At 35.7% G+C, this 23,241-nt stretch overlaps 1 protein-coding gene and 2 long non-coding RNA genes across 9 annotated transcripts in view; 2 read left to right on the top strand and 1 right to left on the bottom strand.

Moving 5' to 3' along the window:
* The window catches only part of PDE5A (phosphodiesterase 5A), a 128,471-nt gene that overhangs the window by 5,474 nt on the left and 99,756 nt on the right, over nt 1-23,241 (bottom strand). For all 7 annotated transcript variants that reach the window (XM_032292431.1, XM_032292429.1, XM_032292430.1 and 4 more), the window contains 8 exons: nt 20,889-21,014; nt 18,746-18,840; nt 10,999-11,086; nt 7,695-7,795; nt 5,969-6,046; nt 4,663-4,726; nt 2,767-2,841; nt 1,348-1,431 (listed from right to left, as the gene is read on the bottom strand). In XM_032292431.1, the coding sequence (XP_032148322.1) occupies nt 1,348-1,431; nt 2,767-2,841; nt 4,663-4,726; nt 5,969-6,046; nt 7,695-7,795; nt 10,999-11,086; nt 18,746-18,840; nt 20,889-21,014 (711 nt within the window). The remainder of the gene's footprint in view (nt 1-1,347; nt 1,432-2,766; nt 2,842-4,662; nt 4,727-5,968; nt 6,047-7,694; nt 7,796-10,998; nt 11,087-18,745; nt 18,841-20,888; nt 21,015-23,241) is intronic.
* Nucleotides 6,043-23,019, top strand: LOC116560883. The gene is made up of 3 exons (XR_004273187.1): nt 6,043-6,145; nt 22,102-22,109; nt 22,986-23,019. It is a non-coding gene; the product is annotated as an uncharacterized LOC116560883 (long non-coding RNA).
* Nucleotides 12,521-17,309, top strand: LOC116560882. The gene is made up of 2 exons (XR_004273186.1): nt 12,521-12,933; nt 15,111-17,309. It is a non-coding gene; the product is annotated as an uncharacterized LOC116560882 (long non-coding RNA).

Below are 23,241 nucleotides of genomic sequence, written 5' to 3'. Positions count from 1 at the left end.
TGAGAACATAACTATTTCTGTAATAATGTTAGAAATACATATCAATATCACATAGAATTTTCAACAGCAGATTCAAATAAAATGAATCCATGTGTGTGTGTGTATACACAAACACACACACAAACACACACACATATATATATGTATGTGTGTGTATATTATAATGCAGAAGGATAACATCTATAATAGGTGATATAATTACTATCTTGACTGTTTTTTTGGGGATGGAGAAAAATCAAAAGAGCCATTAGTATTTTTAATGGAGAAACTCTTAATCCAATCAATAAGGAAAGCATCTGTTATGGAAAGAATGAGATGTCCAAGTGTTTGAAGCACTGCACAGCATATGCTTTATACTTCTGAGGAAGAACTTTGAACAAAGGAGTAAACAACTGAAATGCTGAGAAAAGGGAGACAGCAGTGGCACATGACACCTGTGTTTTTTTTTCTCCATGGTTCTTTTGGTATCTCTCCTTCCTTTCCCTGTCAGCCACAGATCCTTATTACATTCTTTTGATGGGGAGAACCCTGGAGTAGGAATGAGAACTGGGCTGTAGATGTACCTCCCCTATTAACTGCCTGTTTGGGGATAATATTCTATCTTGTTAGGAGATGAACTTTACAAGTTCGATTACTGAATCTGAAATGTTGGGTTTAGAAAATTTCTAGCTTTTTTTTTTCTGGTTTGACATTCTATGATAACTCCAAGACAAATGTTCTTTTTCCGAATAATTAAAACTTAAAACAGTTTCCTGTTTAAACTTCCAAAGACAACAACAAAGATAACCTCTTCTTTCTGCATTTGAGTCATAAACATTAAACTAATAAATTAGGTGTTTTGGGGAGAATCCATTTGCCTACAATAACCCCCCACACACCGGATACCAAGCCAGCAGATAACGTGGAAATGGGGACCTGCAATATTCTACCTACCTCCTTTTAATTCTCAGAAAAATTTTTATAAATATAGTCAAGCCACATTATGACAATGAGAAAAAGTTGGAAAATTACTTTTCTTTATTTAGGCTAAAATTCAGACTTAAGAAAAGAATATGCTAATACATGGTATATACCATATTGCCTCTTGAGGTTAACACTGGCAATACTTCTTAGCATCCCCAAATCAATTTGTTGGAGATTAGCACATAGTAGGCACTCAATAGATATTTGTATGTGTTCCTTGTTCAATACAAACTTTCATCAATAAAAGAAACCATACTGCTAATAATTTTATTTCACGATTTAGAAGCCCAAAATAGGCACCTATTATTAATCTCTTCAATTTACTTTAGGTTCTAATTCATAATGGTCCAAGTTTAGCAAGTCTAGTAGTTTTCATATAAATACCTCATACAGTTGCAAGCAGATGGCATCTATGAACCCAACTTGCATACTTGGGATTTTGTTTTTCTTTTCCCTGTTCATTAGATCCTGAAAATACAAATATAGACACAGACACACAGATTGCATTTATTTATTTAGTTAGATATTTTATTGTTATTTTTTGAGATGGGAGTCTCACTCTGTTGTCCAGGCTAGAGTGCAGTGGTGACATCTCGACTCACTGCATCCTCTGTCTCCTGGGTTTAAGCTATTCTCCTGCCTTAGCCTCCAGAGGAGCTGGGATTACAGGTGTGCGGCACCATACCTGGCTAATTTGTGTATTTTTAGCAGAGATGGGGTTTCACCATGTTGGCCAAGCTGGTCTAACTCCTGATCTCAAGTGATCCGCCTGCCTTGGCCTCCAAGTGCTGGTATCACAGGTGTGAGCCACTTTGTGCATTTATTTATTGAAAGAACACAATGAAAGCTAGCTCTAGAAAGGTGAAACAGTGGGTTAGCCTGGAAAGGTCAGATAGCAACTGTATGAAAAAAGAAGAAAAGAAAAGAGGAAAACTCTATGTTTAATTTAGAGGAAAAATTCCAAAGAACAGAAGTGGGTTGAGAAGAATCTTTACTTGTATTTGTGATCCACACTCTATGAAAAAAGGCAGTATGTATCAAAGACCTTGAAATTCTGTTTGCCCCAACACAACAACTTTGGAAATTTACGCTAACAAGATAATGAAGAATGAGGTTTAGCACTTCAGCAATTCCCTTGGTGTAATGTTTGCAGTGTTTGCCATTACAAGCAGCACTGTGATAAACATCTATAATAGATGAAATACTGCTCTGGAAACACTTCTGAGGAGAACTTTGAAAAAAGGAGTAGACAAGTAGAATGCTAAGAAAAATGGGGAGACAGTTGTGCAGGCATGACATCTGGTCCTTTTTCCTCCATGTTTCTTTTGATATCTCTCCTTCCTTTCCCTGTCAGCCACAGTTTCTTTATTAAATTCTTTTCATGGTGAGAATCAAGGAGTAGGAGTGAAACTTCTATGATGGATATTTATCACAGTGCTGTTTGTAATAGTGAACACTGCAAACATTCCACCAAGGGAAGTGGGTAAATTATGGCTACATATATTCCAGTAATCATGATAACACATAAGAGTATGTTAAAATGAAAAGTGGTTTGTAATACTTAACTGGAAAAAACAAATTACAAAAAACAGTGATACAACATGCTGACCCCAAAAGTATTTTTGTGCTCTTTTATTGGCTTTGCTTTCTGTAATGAACATTTATAATTCTTCCAGTAAGAAAAAAGTTTTAAAAAATAAAATGAGAAATTGTGGTCCTAAGGAAAGATCCCATGAAACCATAAAAAGGAGTCTATAATTTAAAAATGTAGTTTAATTCCTACCAACAAGGTTTCATACTTACAGTGGGTTCTATGTTGAGTTCTTTTCTCTCTCTGTCTCCTTGATCAAAAAATTCAGTTGCTACAAGTTCTGCTATCTGAAATAATTAACAGACTCAGTTTTGACAATGAAAAGCATTTCATTCTTTAAAACAGCGACTGTGAATGAAGGCCCTGTTAGGAGGTATACATCTCCATTTTATAGCAAATAAGCCGCAGCTTGATACCTGAAGACCAGTACTCCATGTCTAAAGCATGCTCTCTTAACTACTCCATTACACTCTTTTTTCACCTCTGTAAATCTCTCTTTTTAGTAGCTTCCAACATTTTTCCTTTTATTTTACTTAAAAATATTTTCTTCCTTCATTTATTTTCATACCATAAAACAATATGTACAAGGGTTTAATTCAGGAGAAAGAAAGGGTATATGAAGACACATTCTTTCCTCTTCTGTTCTCTTCCCTGCTTAGAAATAGGCATATAGTCTTATTTCTTACGGGGCAGGAAGGTATATAAAGATCACCTAAGTGCATATGGCATGTTGGCTTTGGCACATGGAGAATGAGTTTTTGATCTTGTTTGCTCTGTATGCCTGTTTCACAAGATGAGCCTGTAGAAGAGATGTTAGGCTCCCTGACTATGCAGCCCAGAGCCTTGACCAACACCAGGCTGTCAACAATCCTAAATAGTACATTAAAGACTCAAAATGAAATCTTGAGAAACAGAAACACAATATATATGTCACTGCATGGACATCCATCACTTTTCTGAGTCTATATTGCCTCTGCAAAACATTAGAGCAGTTACTTAGAGGGAAGGATTTTTTTCTAGCCTCCTGGTAACAGGCTCTGTTCAGATCCTTCTTGACATCTCCTGTCAATACTTCCTACATCTACAAGCCCTGGAAATCTTTAAGTTCTACTTGTTAATGCCTATTTAGAGCTGAGGTATAGCCTAGAAGGCTAATCATAAGAAAAGTAATTTTGCTTCTTCTGATTTCTAAGGTCATTAAAGGGATGTCCTTAAGAAACAAGTAAGTGAGAAGCACAAGTTAATATCCCAAATCCAAACATCTGAAATCTAAAATGCTGGTCCAATAAGTATTTCCTTTGAGTGTCATGTCAGCCCTCAAAAAGCTTTGAATTTTGGAACATTTTGGATTTTTGAATTAGGTATATTCAGCCTATCACACTGAAATGAAAACTTATCAATAGCAATGTTTTTGCTCTGTTAACGTTGATGTTGTCTTTCTTCATATATCTTACAAATATTATATGCAAATGTATCTTCTAAAAAGGAAAGCCTTTTCATGTTCAATTATCTGTTTGTAATACTACTTAAAAATTTTAAAAAATTTCCATACTTCAGAAGCTACCTTTAAGAGTAAAAACCTTTAAAAAAAATTATTTTATTTTAGATTTAGAGGGTATATGTGCATATCTGGTATACGGGTATATTGTGTATTGTGGGGGCTGGGCTTCTCCCCTTTTGGAGTCCCCAGTGCCTATTATTTCCATTTTTATGTCCATGTGTACCCAACTGTTTGGCTCCTGCTTATAAGTAAGAATATGCAGTGTTTGATTTTCTGTTTCTGAGTTAGTTCATTAAGGATAATGGCCTCCACCTTCAATCATGCTGCTGCAAAGGACATGATTTGATTCTTTTTATGCCTGCCTAAAAAGAATTCCATGGTGCGTATGTATCACATTTTCTTTATCTAGTCAACTGTTCTTGATGGACACTTAGGTTAGTCCCATGACTTTGCTATTATATAATAAATGATGCTATGATTAACACATAAGTGTCTTTTTTACATAGTGATTTATTTTTCTTTAGATAGATACCTAGTAGTGGGATTGCAAGGTAGAATGTTATTTTGACTTTTTAATTATTATTTTTATTGTCACTAAGCAACATACCCGTTGTTGAATAGGCCAGGGTTTTGTAATTGCAGAAAGATCACAAGCTGTCATCAGCATTGCCCTGTTACAGAAAAAAAAGAAACCCACAACTCCTATTTACTTTTGTGTTATTATATGACCTCAGTAAATAGTTTCGAATAAAAAAGGTTAAAATCCTCTAAACAATGGAAATGGGAGTATATAAAGACCAAAGAAAAACAAACAATTTATATAGAAGTCTACCTGATATAGTGATAACAGAGCATCACTGTTTTCGATTTCCCTTTGAACTTTTGGAATTTGTCCTCAAACTGCCTCATTTAGTTCCAGATTGGCAAAGTGAAAAATTATTAACCTTTGGGTAAAAACTTGCCTGATTTTATTATTTTTGTCACTTTGGTATTCCATTCTCAGTGACAGCATGATGAAAGTGCTTTGATGACTGATAATTAACCATTAAAGTATAACATCAGTTATCACACTGATAAAGTCTTAGATCAGAAATTATAGTAGGTCATCCTAATTCACTCAACACACATGGTAATTTCTACATGAAAAGCCTTTGAATGATTAATTACGTTTTTCAGTCTTTTCCTTTATTATTTCCACATGTTGAATTATAGTTAGGGAAGTTTTCTCACTCCTAGGTTATAGAAGAATCCACTTATATTTTTATTTAGTGCTCGTATGATTTAGTTCTCTACACTGAACTCTATGCTTCAGTTGGAATTTAAGTTTGTAGAGTAGATCCAATTTTGTCCTTTTCATTTGGTTATCCACTCATCTCTCTCTTTCCTCCAGTCAGGAAATGTTATCTTTATTATATACTATATGTGTTATGCAATTCTAAATTTTCTACTGTGTTCCACTGATCTGGCACCAATATCAAACTGTTTTAGTCATAGAGACTTTATAGTATTGCTTCCATGTCTAGAGACCCGACCTCACTGCTCTACCTTTTCAGATTTTCATTAAGAGAAGTAAACATTTTGCAGCTCCATCTTGCTTCTGCAATCTTTATATTTTCAGCACTTCCATTGCAATGAATTAGGAAAGTGAATAAGGGAATCCTATAACCATATATTGATACTCCACCACATTTTAAAGGTTTTTCTAGAATAATGAACAATTCATTCACTTGGGTTTGCAAATGCAATTCTTTTCAAGTAAATTTCACATTTACTCTTTGTACAATCCACTGGAAAAATCTGACAGCCTTTAAGATCATCATGTTGTAACAAATAATTGCAATAAAAACTAACAGAAAAAATAGAAAGTTGGGTAAAAAAAATACTTCAGCTTTAAAGATAGTAAACATACTTACAAAAACAAATCCTTTTGATGAGGATCTTCCAAATTGAATTGATTTTTTCTTATAAGTTCAAAAAATTCTCCTCGCCTCCTACAACATTAAAAAAAAAGTGGTGGTTATATAAGTACCTCGGCTCTCATCCCTTTGGTCTACAAAGACTCATGGAGTAAATTTTTGGTTAAAAAAAATGTCTCATTTTTTTCCCCCATCTTTGAACCTACTATAAAATCAACATTTACAAATCTTTAATACCTCACTTCCCCCTTTTATCATTTGCTTTGGGTAAAACATTAAACCTCATCTAATTTTTAATGATAGATCACAAATAATGGTAATTTCAATTCTTGAATATTTGTTATTTTATGAAAAATGAAACTATGAGTTAAAAATTTGATGCTGAGAATTATTTCAGATATTTTAAGTGCATGGCAGAATAAGATCTATAGGTTTCAGTTTAACAATCATTTATATCATGGTATAGGATAAAAAATTATGAAGTTGTAAACTGCTTCTGAAATAAAGACTAGGTAAAATTTAAAATACCATTTCTTATTATTCAGTGAATATAATCATATCTAGTGTATAGTAAATACCTCTTACATGCCCAGTATTATTAAGCATTTTGAGAAAGCATGATAAAAATTTTTCTTTTTACAGTGTTTAATATCTACCTGGAGACACAGGACTCAAGAAGAACTTATGTAATAAAACTGATTGTATATGATTACCAAAAATGAAAAGTATGTTTCATAAGGGTTCAAAGAAGAGACTCATATGTCCTGCAAAGGTTGGATAGGCGCTATTTTTCAAATTCTTGTTAATTTGATAATCCTTATTCTGCAATTATTTTTAATAAATGGAAGTTTACTATTAATATGTATTATTTTGTCTTAACCTCAAAGTGCTCTAAAAGCACATGCAGTTACTTTTAGATATATAATAGTAGATATCTGGCATATGCTTTTTTGTGTTTGTTCTATTTGTTTTTACTTCTAAGAGTGACTAGAACCATGAATGTGAATTCCTTACAGATGGAGAGAGACTCATGTTACAAGGAAATCCTGAGTGTGATTCCCTGACTCCCCCCATTCCCATGCATGCATCAAAGCTCTCAGCCTAGGAGTTGAAAACTTATGATTGCCCAAATGCACAAAAGTATTTTCTAGCTTTTAGAAAGGCAGCTTAATCATGAAAATGCATAATCACAGAGACCACTCTAATGTATACTCTTATTTTAGAATCACTAAGTTCAAAGTTCTATATTAATATTCTTCTGTCAAAATCAAATAAAAAGAAACAAGAGTTACTTGCTTGGCAGTAACACCCTTTCTGCCCGGCTAAGCTTGGATGATGGTATAAAGGAGTCATGAAATGGTCAGAAGTTGTCCACACAAGGGGGAAAGGGAAAGGAGGAAAAGCAAATGACCTATATAATCTTTAGACAACATGGCTTAGAATGACCTTGAGATGGCTATTAGATTTGTATGTAGTTTCAGAGACACAGTGATAAACATTAGAAATAATTATGTATTCTGTAATTTTCAGCAATAAGTAGCTAAAGGACTACTTATAAGTAGTCCTTTTGTCCAATAAGTAGACTTTTTGGCTACCTTTAAGAAACGGCTCCATAGTCTGATAAGCAGCTTTGCCAGGACATTTGTGCTTTGAAATTTCTCAAAATTTGAAACAATGCAATGACATCCAAGACTTCTTTCTCAGGGTATTGCTTAAAACTTACTTAATGTACAGTGCTAGGTCTGTAGCTAAAATAGCTTGCTTGATTATTTTCAACGTGGTCTTATATTCTTCAATGGAGAGGCCACTGAGAATCTGATTGCCCTTGATAAAAAAGAAAACCAAGTTAGCACTCCAGGGAGAAGCTGCTGACAAGAACAAAATCTGGAAATATATTCATATTTCTTAAACACATGCCCAGTATTCTAAACTCATGATGTAGAGGGCACACTTAAATACCATGAAATAATGTTTCCCTTCGATGCTCCCATCCCACCCCTGTGTCATACAGATAAACAGCTGCCTACATATGCATGTTTTTCCAACTCTTATACTCCTTAAGCCTTAGTCCAGACTTCAAATCTAATTGCTATCCTTTTCCATAGGGCAGACTAATTGTTAAAATCTAACAGCAAGTAAAACTTTGAAAAAAATCAAAGCCATATTAATGGATATGAATAATGGAGTGGTAAATTTTTTACACAATTGATTATGAAAAAAGTCACTTCTATATGGCATTTAAAATAAATCCAGTAACATTTCTGGTGCAAATTTATATAATTTTAACTTAGTTATGATAACAGTGCATATTCCTTAGGAACATCTTAAATGGGTAAAGGGCATGAGTCAAAGGGTGCTTACTGGTCAGTGGTAAAAGAAAGCATGGGTTGAAACTTCTATAAGGAGTATTTAAAAGGTAGCTAATCCATGTGCAAATCATTGAAAGTTTTTACTATGTAACCGTTTTTTAATTTCTTGTCTGTAATTTAAAGCATAGTGTTCCTCTAATATTGAACTAAGTAAAACACACAGACCAGGCACTCAGAATATGATCAAAACAACATCTGCAAATTGAGTCAGTTGTGCTTCCTATATTTTAGGGCCGAGAAAAAACCCTGAGGCTTAGGAATGAGATCTGAAAGCAAAGGATTTGTTATGAAGACAGGAGAACTGGATATGCTAGGCTAGGGCCAGAGCACAATGGTTAGAGGATAACTAGATGTTGAAATTGTGGCATGGTTCTAATTAATGACAATAATCTATAATTACAACCATAAACATTATTTTTAAATACTAAATCAATTTAGATTCTAGGCTAAACAGAAGAATTATTCAGAAAATACCTTCAGATACTTATTTGAAGATAAAAAGTACAAGTGGAAAATGAAATGACTTTTAGTGCTATGTTCCTACATTTTACTCCCAAAAGCTGAGGATATAATGTCTTGTGTCATTATGCTTACAAAGATAGAATATATAGATAAGTCTTATAATTTGAGCCAGCCATATATACAATCAGATTCCTTACATGTTAAGTAATAACATATTATATAATAAGTTATATAGCAACAGAGGTCAGTTGATAGGAATACTGTTAAATATACTTTTAAAAAGTTAGCATATTTTCTTTCTCTGGAGCTAAATTTGTAATGGGATATTGAAATGAAAGTTTCAGTGGGAACACATAGAGAGCAAATTCTAAGAAAAGTATAGATGTTTCTACTATAACATGACATAAACATTCCTGAGAAATTTCAGTTCTGAAAAAATTTCAGTTCTGAAAAACACTAAAAATGACATGGATTATGTGAAAAAAGGGTACTGGGAAAGACCACTCAAAACCTATGCAACTTTGTAACCAGAGCACAAACCAAACCAGGAATTGGTACCTCTGGAAGTAACTTGGACAGGCCAGTCTCGCAGGTCTGGAGGCTGCCTGTGAGGACATTAAAGATGGACAAAAACAGTGGAAATGCTGGTTTGTGGGGGCCTTACAACAAGGCATATAGAATTGATCACCAGACAGTAAGGCTGCTATTAAGGTGGGCACTGAAGGAAGAGCAAGCTACTGAGAGCCTACAAGAGTCTGAAGCAAGGGAGAGAACCTCAGGTGCAAGTGCTCATTTTTAATGTTCCCAAGATACAATGGAAAGAGCTGTATGCACAGGAGCCAACGGGAGGGCTTTTTTCTGTTTTGCTGAAGGTCAGAATTCAACTTCTATACTTCTGGCACCTCTCACCCCAGAGAAGTTGTGTATGAAATGATAGAATGTCTATAGTACACTGATACCATTCAAATACCTCCCTTCTACACATGAACTAATTCATATTAAACAATCACATGAGGGGCGTGGAGTTCCCATGTATGCGTCCTATCATTTGGGTGGAGGTGGGCCTAGAGTAGACTTGTGTCTGACTCCTGCCTCAAAAGTCTAGAAGGCAAGACTCATATCAGTACCAGTCTGTTAAGAATGTTTTGATGTTTCTTACTATTCTCCCTGCCCATTCTCCAACGATGAAGGAGTAAGAAACTACATGGAGGTTGGTGAGAGAGGAGGATCTAGAAGAAACACAAAGTCAGGAATGAGAGAAGCCAAGCAGTGCAGTTACAGAAAACCTGAAACTTTAAATCATGTTCAAAATTTGGACTGCCACCCAGGAGCAGACATTTTGGTTTCTGAGTTAAGAACTCTATTCTATATATTGGGATCTAAACTAACTAGAGGGCTTTTAACTTATAAAAGAGTGACCAGAAAAGCGATGGCAATCTCTGAATTTTTTCCCAAGGCTCAGGAAAGAACTAGCCCCACTGAGTAAACTTAGAGATATTATGGTAAAACTGCTTTAAGATTATATGTCATGCACTGTGTATGTTCAATGTAAAACTTTCATTTTCTCTTATCATGAAGGTAATACACACAACAGATAATGTAAATAATGAACGCCCCCCCCCCCAAATAAAGATTACTATTTTATTATACCAGCACAGCCATTCTTAATATCCTGGTGCATATTATTTTAACCTTGTTTTCCTTAACGTAAGTATGTTTGGCATTGCATAGCATATACTTTAATGTTGATAAATATTCACTTCACCAAGTTGTTAAACAGCTTTACTCTTTAATAAAATCATTTCTTAGTGACTAAAAATTTGAACCAAAAGAGGAAAAGGTATTGCTTTGTGAAAGCAAATGCTTGAGCTATAGAAACCACTTCACTTGATTAAACAAAAAAAGCAGAATTATCTGAGAGCCACAAAATACCCATTTTGTTTGTTTCTAACTTGGAATAGCCACATAGAGTAGAATAACCAAATTTCCCTTATCGGGCAACATGTAAACAGTTCTAGTTGTCTAGAGAAGTGAGGCTGTGAGGATCTCAAATGTTTGGCATTGCCTTCCTTACCCAAAAAGGAATAAAGTATGTGCAAGAATTTATGATGCTGGGAATAAATCCAAAATCTAAAAATAAAACTGAATTTATAAAGCTCTCTTTTAAAATTCCACAACAATAAATTCAGTACTTACTGGACTATTGAGAATCATCAGGCACTGGTCAAAATGATGGTGCTCCATGATTGAATGGCAGTAGAGCTGAGCAAGTGGATGTTCACTTCTGAAAATATTTTGTTGAAGAAAGAGAAAAAGATCAATTTCCTTAATATGCAAGTTTATCAGTACATTTTTATTACTGGCTAACTAAAAAAGAGGCTACTTCACAAAGTTAATCAATTAACAATTTTCTCTCCTTTTATTGTGAAAAGGGTTAGGTAATCTCTGGGAAACAAATATAAAGAGTCAAATTGTTTTCAAATATCAATGTAATCATTTCCATTGCAAAGTATGAACAATTTCACTGGTTTTAATACTAATTAAAATAGAAGTAAGGAATAAGGACTAAAAATTAATACCTCTAAACATAGGAAAACAAAACCCTGTGAAATAGTCGTACCAACAATATTTTTAATTTCAAAACTGCAATTGATATAAAAGCTGAAAGAAATTCACGTTAGTTTTTTCTCTGAAATAATGCTCAGGCTGAAGGTGAGCTTATTAATATGTGTCTGCAGATATGAAAAGGACTTACTGAGTTGGAATTAACTGAGGTATGAATGATGAAAGGCAAGGAAAAGAGGGATAGTCAGTCCACATGCCCCCTAGGAAGGAAGGAAGGAGACAGCTGAGTTGGAAAGCTCCCCATGTGGGATCCAGGTCATTTTAATGCAGGATATCCTGCTAGTTCTCCTAGCTGAACTTGGTGAAGCAGTAAAAACCCGTTGGCTGAGTGAAGAGCAAGGAAAGGATATTATACTCAGTTCATTATATCTGAGACAGTCACAAATAAAGCTCTAAAGCATGACAAGCACAATCCTCCACCTCATGTTTCTCATGACCCTTCACGTGATTATTAAGCATAGTTCTCACTATTTCTTTTTCATAAGAAAGAGATGAAGTTTCAGAAGCCTCTGATCCTAAAATTTATAGGAAAGGGGTTTGTGAATTGTAAAGGTCCATATAAAAGTGTTGAATAAAACAATTGTGTTGTTATTTCTTCCTATTACTATCTGAATCATTAGTTTACTTTGCTTGTAATTTGTTGAAGATAGAGAAGATACCTAAGACTGAAAAAATGTAATGTAGGGGGAAAAATAGGCAAAGTGAAAGAAGCCTGAGGGAAAATGAAAATAGCAAAGTGAAAATAAAGGTAAGAGCACAGGTAATCTCATCTATTACTGTTTAAAGTGTCGTCTACACTGCTGATTGATCAATGTTATTGTCCTAACTTTTCCCAAATTAATTCTTGCCCTTCTTGTCTTATTTGCTCCTTCCATATTTAGTGAGTTGGAGTATGGATCAGGTACTGTGCTGAAATAATGCTTGACATTGATTGAATGGCAGTGAACAGAGAAACATAAGTTCATCCTAAGAAAGGATGAACTTAATGGAAACAGGATTGCTTATGTATCGAGACTGCTGGGAGTTAGTTAGAAGACTACTGGGAAATTTCTAGTAACCTAAGTAAGAGAGAGCCCAGATCAGAGTTGTAGCAACCCAAAGGAAGAGAAGCAGATATCTGAGAGCTGGTTAGGAATAGATCAGATAGGAACTGGTAACGAATCTGACTAGGAGTGGGATGAGGGAAGTGAACGGATGAGGGCGATAAAGGGAAAAAGTATGAATGTTAAAGTTTCTACCTTGGGATGCTGACCTCATTTACTGAGATAGGAAAAGGGAGAAAATGATTAGAGACGGGGATGAAGCAGGGGAAGCTGACTAGCTGGATGTTGGATCTGTTCATTTTAAGGTGCCTGAAATAGACCCAAGTGGATATAAATGTCTGAACTCAGTTCTGGACTAGAGATACAGATTTGGAATGCACCAACATGCAGATGGTAATCCCGCATATGAGTAGATAAGATCACCCAGGGAGATGGCCTGTAATGACAGCCTATAACATGTCAGGTACTATGCTATGTAGTTTATTATATTTAGTTTTTGCAATAACCCTGTGCAGGTCATTTCCAATTACCACATCAAAACTCGCATTCCCACCTTTTGCTCATCCACTGATGTAGTGTCCAGTGTCATGCACACTTTAACAGACTTCATTCAGGTATCAATTAGAAAGTGTTTTGCCCCAGCCTACCTTCAATACCTCTCACTTCTGCCTTAGAGCTTTGTTACCCCACAGCTGGTGCCAGAGGAATTTTCTCTGCACTCACACTTCTTCAGCCTGGAAGTGTGAAAGAGTGAAGGTCGGTGGACCACCTTCAACCACTGGGGTACAAAGACCTACAGACTATTGTCTTTGTCTTACCAGTCAACAGTTCAGGGTCTTATCTCAGAAGACTCTTCAAAAGCACGTGGCAGGACTGAGCGCAGTATGGGTGGACATCTGGATAACTCATCCCTCTACTGGCTTTCCTTTTTTCCCTGCTTCACTCCCCGTCCCAAATTCCTGCTCCCTGGGGTCATATTCACAAATAAGCTATATGCACACTGATGATCGTCTCAGGTTGTGCCTCCTGGGTGACCTAGGCTGAGACCTCTCTAAAACTGCCATCTTTTTTGCTTTTTAGACAAAGGTTTAGAGAAAAATAATGTGCTCAAAGTCGATATAAGTGGTAGAGATGCCATTGAGGATATATCCTCTTCACTGCAACACACTGTCTTAAGGTACCCAAGTACTTTAAAGGCACAGCGCATGCACTTACTGACCTAATTAGGGGCTGGACCAGGAAATGCAATTACGTGGATATGACACAAGCAAGTCAGAACTTCAAACACACATTACATTTTTAGACGGCGCAGAAGGGGCTCTTTCACATTAGAGAAAATTCTTGGCTTTTGAGATAAACTAATGCAAACTGTGTTTGCCTTTACTTACATTCTAACAATACAGATTCATGAATCAATAGCAGAGTGACAAATGCCCTGAATTCCCTGTATATAAAAACATTCATGGAACCAATGTATTCTATATTTGTTGTATTTTCCTCTTTCAAACACGAGGCTATGTCGGTTCTTTAATTACGGTTGCATCAGAGGGACCAATTTAAACCACTACTGCTACAGAGTTTTGTTCTCATACTGCTGTCAGTGAGCACTAATCGACCAGCAAACTCATTCTGCATTTTCCTCTGTTCTGCATAGTTGTTGGTCCATCTCTGACAGGAGTATTAGGATGCTCAGTGGAGAAATCAGACCAATATTTTAGAAATAGAAAACCTTAGAATTCTACAGAAAATGAAAACCTCATGCCCCATGGGAGTGGGGAACTATACTGCAACCCCAATCTTCCTATGTCACCAATGCTAACAACGTCCTTGGTTCTGTTTCTTAGTCATATATAATATTCTGGGCTCAATTCTCTAACTACTTCTTCATAACCTTGAATCCCATTAAGTTCTTTACTTCATCATTTCTCTTCATAACATCAGTATTGCCTTTTTCTCTCAATGCGGTTTTTTTGTTTTTGCCTTCTTATTGTCTATAATCATATTCAGTGACATAGATATTCATAATGATGATTCATTTCACCTTTTGACCTCAGAGTTCTCTGACCTCCTTGACACTACTGATTATCTCTTTGCACATAAGATGGACAGGGCTCCACTTCTTTGTTCCACAGCTACTAGGTTCTACTGGGCACAGTATCTTTGCCACTCCCTTTATTCACCACAGACAAAGCAAGATCTTGAACTCCTATCTGTTGCTAAGAACATTCCTCTTTGAAAATTGCTAAAACATGTAGAGCATTTAATATGTGCCAGGAATGTTCTAAGCACTTTACATCTATTTTACCCCTTTAATCCTTATGAAAACTCAGAAGATAAGTATTTTGATTATTCCATTATACAAAGAAGGAAGCAGGGACACAGAGAAGTTTAATGACTTGCACAAGGTCACAAAGTAAGAGGAGAAGCCAAAATTTGAAGCCAGGCTTCTGGCTCAAGTTGGCTCTTAACTACCATAACCATCATAGACACTGCATGGTGATATAAGGACTAAATGAACAAATACATAAAAAGTGCTAAAATGTTTCAAATGCCATAAGGCCTATATAAGGTTTTAGCTTATATTATTAGTATTTGCTACTGACATATGACTAATTGAACTTGCAGTTTATTCATATTCAGATCTCCAGTCTCTCAAGATCTCCAACCTGACCAGTGATAACCTCATTCATGGATAAAATGGACTCTACCCAGTTTGAACTTCACACATGGTTTGTGTGCGTGTAGGGCCCTTTTATGTCTCTCAGATCCTGCTGACCCTCTATTCTCACTGTGCCAGACCATGACCCTCCAGCTCACTTCTTTCCTCTATTGGCAGGGAAGACACTTATGGGATAGAACAAGTTCTCCCAGGACAAATATACATAGTATGATTGTGGCTACCAGGAGATTTTTTTTCCCCGATTTTATTGCATCTCTACCCTTGTAAAAAACACATTCATTTGATCATTTGACCACCCCTAACTACCACCTTATTTATTATCTTCTACTTATTGCCAAAACTCCCCTAGCCTCCGTCCTTGCCATCCCTCTCTCTCAATGCACACATATACAGATTTCCCAGCTCTTTCATTTTCATCAATGGCACCATCACTGTTCCAATTTCTTATACCACAAGTCATATCTCCTTCCTTCATGCTTATATATAACTAGTTGCTCATTATTAAATTAATTTTTTTTCTCCTTCAGTCTATTCCTCTCTCTAGCCAGTATATAATTTTTCAGCTTATTCCTGACTTGCTGTAACAGCTTTCTAGTTGAACTCTGTGGTTCTAATTTCTACCCACTTACCTTGTAGCTTACATTCAGACTTCTTTCCTAAAACTGTGTGTTTGTTACACACTGCAGTGGCTACCTTTTTTTCTAGCCATATCAAATCCAAAATGTACTGCTTAGTTTTATAATCCTGACTCAAAAAGCTTCTATTTGTTCATTCTCTTTTGTTTCATTCCTAATCAGTGTGAACCTTCTAACTCTGGTCAAGCTAGCCATCATCACTGTTCCAAGAAAATGCTTACCTCGTGGTGCTCCTGGACTATCTTTATCCTTTCTCCTTTCTAAATCCCACCCACATTTTAAGACCAAGTTTAAGTCTCATTCCTCCATTAACAGTGGAGGTGTACAACTTCTGTTCTGACCAGTCTTCTCTGCTGAACACTGACAGTTCATGCACTAAATAATTCAGGACTAAATACTTTCTTGTAGTGATCACTATTACTTCATGAGACTATGACCATTCCTTAATGGCAAGAATCACATTTTATCCTTCTATCACTCTCTTTCTGCCTCACAAAGGGCAAAAGCCCTAGTATAATAATTACCCATTATCCATCTGCCTAAAATGTAACATAATTTCACTGCATTATTTTACCAACACCAAACTTGAATCTAACCAAACACATGCATCTATAGCAGTCTTCTTATATTGACTGAAGGCCCAATGCAGGTAATTTCTCTACCTAAACCAAATGCTACAGTTGTGTTTTCTCTAGTGGTTGTCTGCACTGCAGCCATTTTGTTCCTATTACTGCCTATTTTTAAAATAAGAATTCAGTATATATCTGAGATCATTTTTTTCTTTATTCATCCAAGTGGGAGAAGTAAGCATGAACAGGGAACTCTTCCCTCATATATTCCACTGGCATACCTATAGAACTCCTCTACAACGGCAGTTTCCTAATTAAAGAAAGAATCAAAGAATCAAATAATGACTCAAGGGGCAACTTCCTCTTGAAGAAATATCTTCCTTCAAGGTAATTTCAGGGCAATTTTCTGAAAAGATGTTCAAGAATGAATGAGGAAAATCTCAGTTTCTAATTTATCTACCACATGATTATTACTTTTTCTCTTTTTGATGAATTACTTTCATCTCTGTGCATTGTTTTATTGTTTTGATTTTCTCTACATAGTAGTTTGACTATGTGATGAGGGCTGGACACAGTATACCTTTTTAGAAGACAGTACTTAAACGGGAATATTTATGGTACTCATAGTCTCCTAAGTCCCCTGGCTAAGAAAATTCTACTTTAAGTATCACTCATTTACCAGCAAGGAAAGAAAAAAAATCCCTGGAAAATTCTTGGTTTCCTCTACTCAAACCACAGGGATGTAGGAAGAAAGAAAAATCTTTGAAACTGCTTTAACTTTTTAAAAAAAAAAACTTGAGGAAGTCTGCTTTGTGGTGTGTGTGTAAAAACAAGATTCTGCAGTCGATGACTTTTTCCCAGGACGTTTTCTTTCTTTCTTTTTTTTTTTGGAGAAGATGACGTTTCTCCAGATGTTGGCAGGGTAATTATTTTTAAATAAACAAAGGAAAAAATAGTTGAGTGTTTTTTTAACTCTAAAGCAGGGCAATAGCATCTTAGAGCAATCCAGACATGAATAATCCACATACTAGTAGTAGTATGTTCAGTGTAGCACATGCTGATCCTGATCTTTAGGTTGTGTTGACTGTGGAGGGACATGCTATGTGGCTTGACTCTGCACTATACATCTTTTCATGTCAGTGTCCTCTTTAATAATTACCCTGTGTCTATGTGAAGCTCAGGGTTGCAATCACATGGCAAAGCACAGGGGACAAAGAATATGTCACCCAGTTAGTTCTCCAAAATATGAGATTTTCAAGAGGAAACAGCCAGACTCTGATACTCAGGCAAGTGCTTACTATCTTTTCCCATCGAAGGTCAGCAGAGGACATGGTTGTTACATCACTACAATTCTTTCTACATGAAGTTTTCCATTTATTTAGATAAGGAGAATGTGATTAGAGAGCTTTCTGAAATTCCCTCTAGATATCAGACATCTGGAATTTCCTTAAGAGATCTGTCCATTAGTAGAATCACTTGTGTACTTAAAAAATGCTCAGTAGTAAGAGATCTTGCACTTAAAGTGTAGATCTTTCAACTATATTCCTATAAGAAAATAAAAATATCACAGTGGCTCAAACATTTGATGAAAAGTGATGTCACTTTTATCCTCTCATTTGTTATTTCAAATGCCACTTAAGTATGGCCCTTAAAGGAGCCTGAAACTCTTGTCCTAACGATTAGTATTATGTTCAGTGTATATATGTTGATTTTGATCTTTTTACTCTCAAACTCACTCTCAAACTCAGCCAATAAGCAGACATCTGATGATGATATATCTCTAGCATCTGCTTCTAAGATTTAATAGGTACCGGGCATTCTCCTTGGTATTGATGTACATTATTTTTTACAACTTATATCAACCCTACGAGGTGAGTATGCTATTAACTCCATTTTATAGATCAGGACATTAAGGTATAGAGAAATTAGACAGAGGCCCAGTTCTCCAATGTTGTGCTATATGGCTTCTGCTAAGATCAAAAGCCTCCTTCTACTGAGCACTTAAGTACATAGGGCTGAGCTAACCACTTTTCAAATATTACCTTTTCTATTGCAGGGTGAAATGTTACCTTTTCTGGACTAGTCTTAATAGTTTTCTAAGGAAGCTGTTAACCTAGGTGTACATAAACTAAAGTAAAACTCCTGGTAATTATCTAATGAAATAAGATTCTCAACATAAATCTGTTTTGAACTTCAGGGCTGAAAAATTATGAACATAATACTGACCCTGCATTATTTTTTCCATCTCCTTTAAATATAACCAGAGTATGTTATGGGATCTTGACCAATTGCAATTTTGTACCATCAAATTTGCTGTGGTTTTAACTTAAAAAAATACAGCCCTACAATTTAAAGAAAACATTTTCTTGCTTTACTGGGAAACAGTCTTACCGCTGTATGTAAGAGTTATTCACACCACGGTGATCCAAATCATGGCTTAATGCAGCAATCAGCAATGCAAGTATCTCTAGGTCAGTCAGCTTGTTCTGCATGATCAAAGACATTGGAGGAAAGAGAGTACAGATATAATGTGGTGAAGAGCATTATATTATCTCTTTTCAGTAACCTTGTTTTCCCCACTCAGTGCTTTACCTAAGTACTAGTCACAAAGGATTAATCCTAGAATCCTATTCTTCAGGAAATTGGTTGTCCTTTGTCCTTCAAAATGGGATTACCACAAATGTCACTTATCAACAGGAAAAGCTAAAATGCCTCAATAAATTAATAATCTGTCCGCCTATAGTATCGGTAATTCTTAATTATTTATTATGTGGAATAATCATAATAAACTTTAAACAATTGTTTTTTCTCTTTTAATTCCCTGCAGATTTTGTTCATTCTCTGCTATCAGTTGCTGTATACTTATGGAATGCAGACAATGTTAATTCAAGCAAAACAATAGAAAGAAAATGATTTGAAATGAAAACTTGGCTTTAAAAAGTTACCTAATATACTCCCAAGATAAATACAGGCTATTTTTTAGTATCTGCCATGTGTATTATCATAATACTGTTCCCCTTCATTAGTAAAAAAACACAAGTTAAAATTATCATCAGCTGTATTTTCCTAGAATTCTCAGAACTTTAAATAGGTTGTACAACAGCATAGAAATCATCATTTTGTTATTCCTCACAGGGAACAAGAATAGTTTTCAGTGTATCATGATAATCCTTATGACCTTTCCATACCCCAAAATAAGTTTTCCCAATTTCTTACACTGGTTGAGTATCCCTAATCTGAAATCCAAAATGCTGCAAAATTTGTACTTCCTTGAGCACCAATAAGTCTCAAAGGAAATGCTTATTGGAATATTGGATTTTCAGATTAGGTATGATCAACCAGTAAGCATAATGCAAATATTCCAAAGTTTGAAAAAAATCTGAAATCCAAAACACTTCTTATCCCATTTTGGATAAGGGATACTCAACCTACAATGTTTACTAAAGCAGGAAAATACTATTGTATCAAATTTCATCTCACTTCTTTTTTTTTTTTTAATATATTTTATTGCATTTTAGGTTTTGGGGTACATGTGAAGAACACATAAGATTGTTGCATAGGTACATACATAGCAATGTGGTTTGCTGCCTCCATCCCCATCACCTGTACTTGGCATTTTTCCCCATGTTACCCCTCCCCAACTCTCCACCCTCCCTTCCTTAGTTCCCTCCCACAGACCCCAGTGTGTGATGCTCCCATCCCCGTGCCCATGTGTTCTCATTGTTCAACACCCGCCTATGAGTGAGAATGTGACTTCTTGAACAACAGTCACTTCTTTTAGATTTAACCAGTTAAAATGTGCACCCTATGAAGGTAGTACAGAGAATAACATTTTTAGAATTTATTTACAAAAAAAAAGGCAAGGAAGCTCTGAATTAAAAACAGTTGTATGATGGATGCCTGGAATCACTTACCTAGAATAACTAGTCGATTCCCACTGAAGTTAGAATCTAAGGACAGAGATAGGGATAAAATTTGGCCTAGAAAGCAATGAATTACTTCAATGTTTTCAGCACTGATCTTCCTTTTAAACAGTGTCTGGTCAATTCATAGGAAGCTAAAACCCTTTCGATGAAACACATACAGAATTTACTGAGTGCTCCAGAGAAAATGTGATAGAGACCCCTAACTTAACAATGAAGCAAATTCAGGACTTGGGTGGTTTTTGAGGAATTCTACTCTGGAGCAGGCTGAATGTGAACATGAGTAATGTGATACTTTTTCTTACTAATGTAGTGTTTTCCTCTGAAGGAAATATTTATTTGCCCAAAGATTATTTACATGCAACATGAGGTTATTTTAAAAGTTTTCTTATATGCCATATTTAATATATATGAAAGAAAATTAGCAACTAAGCATTTTTGCCAGATTAGTCCTCTTTAATAAATAAAACATAACTTATTATGTAAATGACAGCAAATATTGTCAATCAATCATCATCTGTGCACCTTAGAGCGAGCTTGAGAGAATATGCGGTAAATTTCATTACTAAGAAATAAAATGTATTAGTTATATGAATGGCTCTAAAAAGTACCTGAATTTTGCCTGCTTTTAAAGCAGCAAACATGCACTGAGCTGTATTAAAGGCATGTCTCCAATTATGATAGGCAACATTCTTCCGATAATTCTTCTTAACACTTAAAATCCATCTGCAAAGAACCTTTAGAAAATAAAGCATAAGTAGTATCAATAATTGCCAACATCTTCACACATTTACTATGTTCCAGGCACTGTGCAAAGCATTCATATTTAGCCTAATACTGCTATTTTGATCATCTTAGAGACAAGAAAATGGACACTCAGAGACGTAACATTCTGAAGGTCATAATGTTAGTTAGGGATAGGGTCAAAATCAAACTTGAGCAGTTTGACTTCACAGCACACCACGTTAACCACCATAGTAATTAAATTAGATACAAAATGCAAGAGATCTCCAAGAAAGGTATTTTGGGCAGTGTAGGGCATTGATTAGTCTTTTTTTTTTTTTTTTTTAAATAAAAAGTCCGTGTGTCCATGTGCCACGTCCATGTGTCACCAACTAGGAGAGTCCAAAGGGTCACATAGGTATGAATTCACCATTAGAGAGCCATAAAAGCAGCCACTCTCAACTTCTTCCCATGCTCTCATGTTGTATATCTGTGAAGGTATTTAGTGCAAAGCCCGGGGGGTGAACTAGTAACAAGGTACCTAGCACAAGTCCAGGGACAAATTGGAGCTATGAGACTTAATTCTATCATTACTCAGGTAGTTACTGCTTGGTTACAAAGAAGTAATTAAAAAAAATAATATATGTCAAATAAAGCTTTGGGGTTCACATAAAAAACACTTTAAAAGATGGCTAGCGGGAGGATAGACTTCAGCAAGTCTCAAGAGTTGGGTTTAATTCAACCTCTAAGTGGTGTATTAAATAAAATCCCCAGGGACTCATGGGCCCTAAACATGGTTTGTGTTAGCATCAGAGTCTGCCTCTCTTCAAATCTGAGTGATTTACTATACTTTTGGGGATTTGTAAAATAAATATGTGCTTCTCCCTATATATATATCACTAGAGTTGCTTCAAACACAAAGAACATTGCCCTGGGAAATGGAAAAAGTAAGGGAAAAGAATGTTGCTTTGACAATATTCAACACAATATGATTAGCTACAGAAGTAGGCCAAAAACAAGGTTTCTTCATTGTTGGTAGAAACTGCTTATAAAGGATTTGGTGGGAAATCAATGCTTCCATATCCTCTCTTCTCTTTTCAGGTCATTTTGTTCCTGTTCTTTGCTCAGATTACAGGAAATTCTTATAACAAAAAACTCTAATGTCTCCTAACCTTTTTATCCACTGAATCGCCATATTTCAAGTGGAGGATTTCTGTGTGTTTAAGATTGAATGTGTTCCTCTCAAGCACACCACAGCTTCTTTCACCATTATTTCATTTCTGAATAGAGTAGGTCAGGAAGGTGATGAATTAATCTTACTTGGAGACTTTGAAGTAAGATCTATAAACTCTCTTTATATGTTTAGAAAATATGCTGCAGAGAATTACTGGTGATTAATTAAAGCAGCAAGAAAAATAAATAGGAAAATCCAGAACTTTAATCTTTGGATATATCTTTTTGCTAATCATAAATGTACAGAACAATTAAATAGATAATACCATTTATTGTGAAACAGTGACCAAAATGACTCTATGAAACATAATTCCTAATGGACTACTCTATTACCCTTTTATTAAGAAGGACCTAATAGAATTGGCTAACCCAAAGGGCAAAGTAGTAACTAGATTCAAATACCGTTTTAGATTCTGTTACCAGGATGTTCTCAATAGCATACAAAAAAATTAAGGTCATATCTGGTAAGTTCTCAGTGGATATGCTGGATACCATTAAAATTTGTAACACAGCATTTTGTACAGGACTACTGAGTAGTTATTTGCAGTTTAGATGACTCTAGAGAGCCTGTTCAATATGTTGAATCAGTCTCCAACAATTATGGAAGGCTTCCTGAGTGGTGAACTCAAGATGCCATCAGAGAAAAAAAAGAAACAGAAAACAGCTTAGCTCCTGCTTCAAGAAATTCAATCAGTAGTGAAAATAACAAAATTGCATATATAAAGGAAATAAATAAAAAAATATAAAATTAGGGCCGGGCGCGGTGGCTCACGCCTGTAATCCCAGCACTTTGGGAGGCCGAGGCGGGTGGATCACAAGGTCCAGAGATCGAGACCATCCTGGTCAACATGGTGAAACCCCGTCTCTACTAAAACTACAAAAAATTAGCTGGGCATGGTGGCGCGTGTCTGTAGTCCCAGCTACTCAGGAGGCTGAGGCAGGAGAATTGCCTGAACCCAGGAGGCGGAGGTTGCGGTGAGCCGAGATCGTGCCATTGCACTCCAGCCT

The sequence above is a fragment of the Sapajus apella genome, unplaced genomic scaffold (assembly GCF_009761245.1).
Source record: "Sapajus apella isolate SASKATOON/1434 unplaced genomic scaffold, GSC_monkey_1.0 scaffold27, whole genome shotgun sequence".
Lineage (NCBI taxonomy): Eukaryota > Metazoa > Chordata > Mammalia > Primates > Cebidae > Sapajus > Sapajus apella.
The sequence above is the reverse complement of the archived record's forward strand: the minus strand, read 5'-3'. Positions and strand labels throughout refer to the sequence as shown.